This window comes from Macrotis lagotis, chromosome 1 (assembly GCF_037893015.1).
Source record: "Macrotis lagotis isolate mMagLag1 chromosome 1, bilby.v1.9.chrom.fasta, whole genome shotgun sequence".
Lineage (NCBI taxonomy): Eukaryota > Metazoa > Chordata > Mammalia > Peramelemorphia > Peramelidae > Macrotis > Macrotis lagotis.
Genome location: NC_133658.1, coordinates 512,502,690 through 512,512,917, shown reverse-complemented (window position 1 = coordinate 512,512,917; position 10,228 = coordinate 512,502,690). Strand labels below are relative to the sequence as shown.

The 10,228-nt window shown below is 42.5% G+C and overlaps 1 protein-coding gene across 4 annotated transcripts in view; it reads left to right on the top strand.

Moving 5' to 3' along the window:
• The first annotated feature begins 6,871 nt into the window (after positions 1–6,871).
• Positions 6,872–10,228, top strand: part of MAOA (monoamine oxidase A) — a 93,920-nt gene continuing 90,563 nt past the window's right edge. Inside the window, exons 1-2 of one of the 4 annotated variants that reach the window (XM_074214145.1) lie at positions 6,872–6,904; positions 7,235–7,364. In XM_074214145.1, coding sequence (XP_074070246.1) covers positions 7,265–7,364 — 100 coding nt within the window. In that variant the 5' untranslated portion in view covers positions 6,872–6,904; positions 7,235–7,264. The other 3 variants (XM_074214146.1, XM_074214144.1, XM_074214147.1) reach the window with 3 other exon arrangements.

Here is a 10,228-nt window from a genome sequence, read left to right as displayed (position 1 = left end):
TGCCTAAGTCAGGTTCAGTTACAACCATCACTGAGGGGATGCAGCCATAGAAGGAAGACTTATGGTGGGAGGGGGTGAAGTAAGATTATTGAAGGGGATGATGTAGTTATGTAAGAGACAAGACCATCACTGGCTGTATCACTGAGACTTGATATAATTCATTTTCCTGCTCTCTAATAAGACAGAGATCACTGTACTGAAGGAAAATAAAGGAGTAAGGCCTAACCCCACTACTTACCATTTTCTGAAGGATTATCTAGAGAGAAAACTGTTGGAAATCAAGGAAAAGTTATGATTATCATTCTGACAACTTTGTTATTCCCATTTAAATTTGTGATTATTTACTCTCCTTTAATTCCCATCTTTGAATTCCTTATTTTCTTCATAACAAATCACATTTATATAACTGCTTTATATTTGCTTCACCATACCCCTTTAAGGTTGGTGATACAAGCATATTATCCCCATGCTAAAGATAAATAAATTGAAACTCAAGGAAATAAAATGATTTTCTCATGGCCATAGAAGGAGTGAAGTATCAGAACTGGGAAACATACCCACATTACTTTTTTGTTTTTAATTTTTTAATATTGGATATTAGAGAGATCCACTGAAGCTCATTGTGCAAGGGATTGATATGGACTGACTTAACTTTTTGAAAACTCACCTTGGCAGCTGACTGAAACTTAGAAATATATGAAATATGTGCATAGTAATGTATAATATCAACATATTTTATGTATCATAATAATTCATTATTAGAGGGTCAAAATTTTTTACCTAGATTTTCCAGATAGTGGGGGCACCAAATCCCTAAGACTTGTGATGTGGAAAGGATAACTGCAAAAACAACTTTTAACCTTTGATTTGTTGGGGTTTTCTTTTACAATTTTGAATTCCAAATTCTCTCATCCTTCCTCCCCTCCCTCATTATTGAGAAGACAAGCAATTTTTTTCACTTTTAATATTTAATATTTATTTATTCTCATTTTGTATAAATAATGATTTTATACATTAATAAAATATTCTTAAGAGTAAACAAAATGCCCCTCCCCCCAAAAATATAGACTCACTTGAGTGATAAAGGGGAGAGAAAAAAATTGAAATTAAAAAAATAATAATAATAATTGTAAGTATGGCCAGGTGGCACAATGGACAGAGCACCAGCCCTGGAGCCAGGGGCACCTGAGCCCATATCTGTCCTCATACTGCCAACAATCACCCAGCCATGTGACATGCAAGCCACCCCAACCCCACTGCCCTGAAAAAAGGAAAAAAAAAGGAAAAAAAGACACAAAATAAAAATAAAATAGTAATAATATTAGGGGTGACTGGGTGGCGGACAGAGCATTGGCCCTTGAGCCAGGACCGCCCAGGTCCAAATCTGGCCTCAGATACCCAATGATCACCCTGCTATGCAGACCCAGGCAGGCCATCCAACCCCATTTGCCCTGCATCCCCCCAAATAATAAAAATAATAATAATAATAATAATAGTAATAATAATAATAATAATAATAATAATAAATGTGCTTCAGTCTTTGTTCCAACACCAACAATTCTGTCACAGGTGGATCATATTCTTTATGATAAGTCCATCGCAAAAGTTCCTTCCATATTTTTCCACTGTTGCCATTGCTGATCGCCACTCCCTTCTTTTGTATTTCTCCACTACCATGTACTGTATTTTCTCTCTATTTTCACTCTGACTCTGCTGTAGGGTAGCTGAGTGGCACAGCAGACAGATCCCTGTCCCTGGGACCAAGAGGCCCTGAACCCCCATACCACCCCTTAGGCCCAGCATCCACCTGGCCCTATGGTCCGGGACAGGCCATCCAATCCCAGCCCCTTGCAAGAAGTCAAAAAGAAAATGTGTTATATCTGACCACTCTCCCACCATGGTCCATACTCTCCTCCTTCATTCACATCCCCACCCCTTCCCCCTGTTTCACCCCACTTCTTACTCCAGATGCCTATACTCCATTGAGTATATATGCTGTTTCCTCTCCTAGACACCTCTGATGAAAGCTAAGTTTTCCCTAATTCCCCCTTGCCTTCCCCCTTTCCATATCATTGCAATAGCTCATTGTAATAAAGAAAAATCTTATTAGATGAAATATCTTGGCCTGTTCCCCCCTCTCCTTTTTCTTTCTCCCATTACATTTCCCTTTTTTCTATTGACTCCATTTTTATACCATATTATATCTTCAAATTCAGCTTTCTCCTGTGCTTCAACTATAAAAGCTCCTTCTACCTGCTCTATTAACTGAGAAGGTTCATATGAGTATTATCAGTGTCATTTTTCTATGCAGGAATACATGCAGTTCATCATCATAAAGTCCCTCATATTTTGCCCTTCTCCTCCAGTCTCCATGCTTCACCTGAGTCCTGTATCTGAAGATCAAACCTTCTATTCAGCTCTGGCCATTCCAAAAGGAACATTTGAAATTCCCCTGGTTCATTGAAAGAGGACATTCATTTTTGCTGGGTAGTTGATTCTAGGTTGAATTCCAAGCTCTTTTGCCTTCTGGTATATTATATTCCAAGTCCTACGAGCTTTTAATGTAGTTGCTGCTAAGTCCTGTGTGATCCTGACTGCAGTTCCATGATATTTGAACCGTGTTCTTCTAGCTGCTTGTAATATTTTCTCTTTGACTTGGGAGTTCTGGAACTTGGCTATAATATTCCTAGGGGTTGGTTTTTTGGGATCTTTTTCTCAGGGGAGTCGGTGGATTCTCTCCATTTCTATTTTTCCCTCTGTTTCTAGGATATCAGAGCAGTTTTCCTGCAGTAATTCTTGAAAATTATGTCAAGGCTCTTTTCCTGATCCTGACTTTCAGGTATTCCAATAATTTTTAAATTATCTTTCCTAAATCTGTTTTCCATATCTGTTGTTTTTTCACTGAGATATTTCACATTTTCTTCTAATTTTTCATTTTTTTGGTTTTGAAGTAATGAGTCCTGATTTCTTGTAAATTCATCAATCTCCTTGAGTTTTATTCTTTGTCTGAAGGATTTATTTTCCTCAGAGAGTTTTCTTATCTCTTTTTCCATCTGGCAAATCTTGCTTTTTAAAGCATTCTTCTCCTCAATAACTTTTTGAACTGGTTTATCCATTTGACCTAAGCTGGTTTTTAGCATGCTATTTTCTTCATCATTTTTTTGGCTTTCCTCGACCAGGCTGCTGACTTCATTTTCATGTTTTTCCTGCATCTGTCTCCTTTCTTTTCCCAGTTTTTCTTCTAACTCCTTCATTTGATTTTCAAAGTCTTTTTTGAGCTCTGCCATAGCCTGATCCCAATTTCTGCTTTTTCTTGGAGTCTTTAGATGGAAGAGCTTGTGTTTTCTCATCTTCAGACTGAGTATGTTGATCCTTCTTGGGATCATAGATAATGTATTTTTAAATTGTGTTCCTCTTTTTTTTTCTCTGCTTGCTCATTTCCCCAGCCTAAGCCTGTTTTTGGGGTGCTTCCTGAACTTTTGGGACACTCCCACAAGGGTGTCAGCATGTGAGGCTCTGTCCTCCCTCCTGGTCTGTGAATGACCATAAGTGCCCCCCTCTGCTATGGAGCTGAGGTGGAGGGGGGCCCCTGCTGTTCTCTGGGGGGGGCCTAGACTGCGATCAGGATCTGAATGTGTTCAGAGCCCCAGAGTTCTCTTCCAGGGGCAGAGGAAAGATCTCTGTAGTCTCTCTTCACTCCCTTCATTCAGCTCAATGGGCTCATGCACTGGGGGCTCCTGCTTACGGGCTCCGCCTGCTTCTGGTTCCTGGATCTGGGCTGCCATGGCCAGGCTGTGTGCCCTGATGGCTGGACTTCACGTGCTCGCTCTGGCAGAGGTCCCCCTGCTGTTCCCCCAATTTGTGCCCGGTGCTCCCCGGGGCATAGGTCAGGAAACTCCCTAGCTGCTGTGAGCTGCAGCTCCCAGCGCCCTGGGGCTGTCTCCGGAAGGCTGAAGTTCTTTAGCTCTGGCAGGATACCCCTCTGGCGGGCTGCACCTCCGACCCAGGGAGCAGAGCCTTTCTGCTCTTTTTCAGGTTACCTTGAGTAGGAGAACTGCCTCACTGGGTCCCTCTGTGGGTTCTGTCTCTCAAAATTTTAGTTAAAGTCCTTAGTTTTGAAGATTTGTGAGAGAGCACCTAAGACATGATCCGCTCTTGTCCTCATCTTGGCTCCGCCCCAGGACAAGCAATTTGATAAAGGTTATTCATGTGCAGTCATGAAAAACATATTTCATATTAGAGAAGTTGTAAAAGAAAACAGACAAAACCTCAGAAAAATTAAATAACAGTATGATTCAATCTACATTCAAATTCCATCAATTATTTTTCTGAAGGTAGATAGGATTTTTCATCATAAATCTTTCAGAATTATTTTGGATGTTTGTATTGTTGAAAACAGCTAAGTCATCCAAAAGTTAACCATCATACAATATTGTTCTTACTGTGTACAGTTTTTCTGATTCTGCTCAGTGAAACCCATACTTTGCTTCCAAGTCTACTATTCTTTCCATTATGCATACTGCCAGGTAATTTGATATTTAGGAATTTGCTTCATTTTAAAACACACTAATATATGTTATAGGTATGTTTCACTTAAAGAGAACCTAATATACAAAATTTCAGACTTAGAGATGTTAAAAATTAGGGAGTGATTCTCAGTAAGAGCTAGAAAGCATTTTATGAATTATCAAAAGATTTTATTAAAAAACAAGCTCTCATATATTTAAAAGATTCTATCTCTGCATAGATTTTAATAGTTCTGCAAGCTATTGGTATATTGCTAAGGTTCCTTCACAATCATTATTATTGGGAAGAAAAACACCAGAATGATAAAATATAAGTATCATGGACCAAATTGATTGATTAGTAATATCTAAGAAAATCCATTAAGTGAAGATAGTTTTTTTTAAATTACCATCAAAATTTTTCTATGGGGTGGCTAGGTGGTGCAGTGGATAAAGCACCTGCCTTGGAGTCAGGAGTACCTGGGTTCAAATCCAGTCTCAGACACTTACTAATTGCCTAGCTGTGTGGCCTTGGGCAAGCCATTTAACCCCATTTGCCATGCAAAAACCTAAAAAAAAAATTGTTTCTATCAAACTTTTTACAAGTGTATAAGCAAAGGGTGGTTAGGTGGCTCAGTGGACAGAACACTGGCCCTGGAGTCAGGAGTACCTGAGTTCAAATGTGATCTCAGACACTTAATAATTACCTAGTTGTATGGCCTTGGGCAAGCCACTTAACCCCATTTTCCTTGCAAAAACCTAAAACAAAAAACAAAAACAAAACAGGTGTTTGGGCAGAGTCAAATATGGTGAGATAACAATTCTAAAAGTTTAGTCTGTTTACAGGCCTTTGGAGAGGATACATCCAAATGTAAAGCAGTACATCCAGATTGGGTATGAGGTTTTTAGGGAGACACAGATTACGAACTTCTCAAGAGGAGGAAATAGTCATTTTTACCTTTATATTTTTGGTGTTTACTGATTGACTCTTCAGGGTTTCTTTCAGTACCATAATGTATTATTGGTGGGGTTCCTCAGCACAAGAAAGGGGCTAAATTCAACTTCAAGACAAAAATATTATCACTGGAAGTAAATTTTTAAGGGATAGTATAGCTTCAGTTTGTTTCTAAGAAAAGATGCTATAATTGATAAATACTTAAAATGGATACTGAGATCCCTTGGTATCTTCTCAATTTCAAGAAGACCCTAACACATTGGCAGATTTATGGAAGAACATGAAAGGGTTGTACATGTGGTGATTTGAATCACTAAAGGGAATATGCAATTTGATGAAATCACAACCCAGTCATTTTTTTCAAGTCATTTTATAAATGAAACTTTTGATTTCAACAGTGCAAACTGTCAACATCTTCCAGCAAGACCTAGCAGCACCATTTCTGGGTGCAGAGAAGTTAGGGTGACATTAGTTTGATGAGCATGAAGTAGATAGAGCTTGCTAAGCTTCAAAACCACCTCTCTATCTACTCTGCCACACAAATTTTCTATAGGATGTCACAGATTAGGGCTGGAAGTAACTGTTGTCCAATCATCTCATTTCACAATTGAGAAAACTGAGTCCTGTGGAGAAGTTTTAAGAAGTTAAGTGAATGGGGTGGCTGGGTGGTGCAGTTGGAGAGAGCACCTGTTCTGGAGTCTGGAGGACCTGAGTTCACATCTGGCCTCAGACACTTAATAGTTACCTAACTGTGCGGCCTTGGGCAAGCCACTTAACCCCATTTGCCCCGCAAAAACCTAAAAAAAAAAAAAAAAGTTAAGTGAAGTTTGTGACTCAGGGTGAAAAGGTAAAGTGGAAAGGGTAGGAATTGGACCTAGGTGGTCTGACAGTGGTCTTTTCATTGATAATGGATAGAAGGGTGTCCCTTATCCTCATTTGCAAGTCTCAACTCCATGTTACTGACAGGTGTCTAGAGTTGGGATTTTCTTCATTCAGGTAATTTACTTGTTCGTGAAAACCCAACACTGTTAAGAGTATTTCCTCTGTGACCTCTCGATTTGCTTATAAGGACTCTCAAATGCTGATTTTCATGGCAGAGATGAGTGTACTGAGAGCTGTTGCTTTGGTCCCATTTTCCTAATGAGGAAATACCTATAGCGTGAATCTGGAATCTCTGTGGGTCGCCTTTTTCCCCCCCTTAAATTTAGTACCATGCCATTTCTTGTAGCATTTATTCAATTTGGCGTAAGCTTCTGGGCTGGCAGAGCTAACAGACCTATTGCCGGCGGATGCCCTTCGGGGTGGCGCGGGGGGCTGGGGCCTCGAGCCTGGCCGCTGCGGCGGCAGGGGGCAGCCTGCCCGGTGGGGGTGGGCAGGGGCTTGGCCAGTGACGTCACAAAGGGACCCGCTCTCCGCGCGGACAAGAGGTCGAGCCGAGATCAAGGTGGGTCGGGGTTTTGGAGGGGTCTGTGCCCGCTCCGCGCCCGGCCCCGGCCCGGCGCGCCTCCCCCCCAGGCGCGGCCTCGCAGGCCGGGCATGCTCAGTAGCCGGGGCAGGCGGCCCCGCCCCCGGCCGCTCGGGCTATAAGATGGAGGTGCGCGCGGCGCCCCGCGACACCGCGAGGGGGCGGGAGCGGCGGGAGCGGCCGAGGCTCCGCGGGGGAGGGGCGGGCCGACGAGGAGGGGGCGGGGCGGCAGCCCAGCGGCGCCCAGCGCAGCCCCGCCGCCCGCCGCCCGCCGCCGGCCGAACCTCTCTTTCCCACTCCCACCCCCAGACCGAAGACCCCTGAGGGACCCGCACAGCCATGAGCACGGCGTCCCGCGCGGGCCCCGCCAAGCCTCAGGACGACGGCGGCCCCCCGACCGGCCAGTGCGAGGTGGTCGTCATCGGGGGCGGCATCTCAGGTCAGTGGGGCCGGCGCTCGGGGGCGGGGCTTCACTCCCCCCACTTCACAGGGGGGCACCGAGGGGCCGCGCACCCCGCGACTGCGGGGGAGCCGGGACACCCGCAGCCCCGTTTTACAGACGAGGAAACTGAGGCAGGCGGCCAGCAGCAGGGGCGCCGGGCCGCAGCTTTGGGTCTGAAAGGGGGTCTTGCGCCCCCCCCCCCAGGCCAGCCGTGTGACGGACGAGCAAAGTGAGCCTCAGGAGGGGCGGTGGGTAGCCCAGCCGTGCCCACCCCAACGCCCCCTGCCCCCGGGGAGCCCCGCGCAGTGGGCACACACGCGGGTTGTCATGGGCATAACTCATGTCTGCCCGCGGGCAGCAACAGTTGGCATCATCCAAGGCCAGGGACGGCGTATAGACTTATCTGTCTATGGAGAGAGAGAGAGAGAGAAACAGGCACAGAGAGAGACAGACAGATATCTGTCATCTATCTATCATCTGTCCATCTATCATCTCTCTATCGTCGATCTACCATCTATCCATCTATTATCTATCCATCTATCATCTTTCTATCCATCTATCTATCATCTATGTATCTAACTCTCATCTCTCATCTATCCATCTAACTATCTATCATCTATCTGTCATCTATCCATCTTTCTACCAATCTATCCATCTATCATCTATATCATCTATATCATCTATATCATCTCTCTGTCGTCTATCTACCATCTATTATCTACCCATCTATCATCTTTCTATCCATCTATCATCTATGTATCTAACTATCATCTATCCATCTATCGATCATCTATCTGTCATCTATCCATCTTTCTACCAATCTATCCATCTATCATCTATCATCTATATCTATCATCTCTCTATCGTCTATCTACCATCTTTCCATCTATTATCTATCCATCTATCATCTTTCTATCCATCTATCTATCATCTATCCATCTATCATCTATCCATCTATCTATCATCTGTCATCTATCCATCTTTCTACCAATCTATTCATCTATCATCTATCTATCATCTATCCATCTATCTATACACCATCTAACTTCCTAAGATATATGATATGTGTATCTATCTATTTATATATATATGTATATATACACACACACGTGTGTGTGTGTGTGTGTATGTGTGTGTGTGGAGAGAGAGAGAGAGAGAGAGAGAGAGAGTGAGAGAGAGAGACAGGAAAGGAGCCCCAAGCTGTACACCTGCTGCCTGAGCTTATAGAGAGGGAGTATCTTACTTGCCCTCCCCTCTCTCTCATCTCATCGGAACTTCCACACTGCTGCTACATTTTTATTCCTATTTTTAAAAGTCTTCCTTGTTTTCATCTTTCCCTCCTCTACTATCTGGGGGGCGGGGTGTGTTATTGTCAGGAAAAGTCCAATTAGGTGTTTGGTTATCTTCTGATCCAAACCTTTTTTAGTTCTCTTCTCCTAGGAGGACATTCAAACCCTTAGGAACAAGAAGCAAATAGGGAGAACTTAGTCCTTCATTCTTAAGGGGCTACTGCTGGCTAGCCCTTAAACAGCCTCTGCAAAGGAGATGATTAATTCTGAATATCTTGTAGAAGGGCTAGTGAATGACATGTTATCAACAGGTGTTTAGATTGGGATTTTCTTCATTCAGATAATTTACTTTTTCTTGAAAACTCACCACTGTTAAAATTATTTCCTCTGTGACCTCTTGATTTGCTTATTAAGAACTTTCAAATGCTTTTCATCACAGAGATGAACATAATGAAAATTTGGTCCCATTTTCTAAATAAGTTTGTCAATTCATGAGGAAATGCCTATAGTCAAAATATGAAAATGGATCTGAAATCTCTTTGTGGGTTGATCAGTATGAAAATTAGGATACTCATCCATGCCTGCTCAAGCCCGTAGGAGGGTCTGCTGAACTTGCTTAGAGGCCTTCCTTGGTTTACCCATAGATTCTAATTCCTACAGGAGCCTTCATTCTGTAATATCCTTTGGGCAGAATCTATGTACATAATTCCACATTAATTACAGATACCAATGTTTTTCTCACACAAATTGGAGATCAGCACTTTGGATCATCAGGGTTGAAGTGACTTGATATTAGTGGCTACGGCAGATGGCTCAAGGATTCAAGTCTGACCTTAGGGGAAGGTGGATATTGACTCTTGTTTTAGGGCAGGGAAAGGACCAAGTACTATGACTTCCATATTGTTTCACCAGGAATAAGGAAATAGATCTTTTAGTCTGGACATCACAAAAAAGTATAGTAGTAAAAACCTCTTAAAAAGATGTAGGGTGCCATTTATAAAAAACTTCTACCCCCTACTTAGCACTAGCCAGTACTTCATAATTCAAGCATTAATACCTGGATTTCACATGTCTTTGCGACTTGTTCCTGTATGACTTTTAAGGATCTTGCCTCTAATTGTTTGACAGCTTTTCCTTATTTCAGTTCTCTTCCATTCCCCTCTCTCTCCTCCCTTTCTCTCCCTAATAAGCTATTATTAAATTATAAAAAAATGAGGAACTGTAAAAGTTTTTTCTTTTTTTTGCATAGCCATTTTAAGTTTTCATAGAGGAACGGTGACACTAGACAGACACCGGGCAGAACAAAGATTAGGACAACTGGCCTTTTCTGATCTACCACATTCAACTGGAGATATTGAAAATGGTAAAACCCTTTCAGAGAAGAACTAGGACTAAGGAGAAGTCATATGTTTGTAAGGTATTTCACTAAATATTCACAGGATAACTTAGGTTTTACTGTCATTAAATCTAGAATACCTGTGATTTCAAGAACAAATCTTTTCATTGCTAAGAAGTGTTCCCATGAGTTTATGTATTACCCCAACAGCAATTAGTTTGGTTCCTGGGATATCA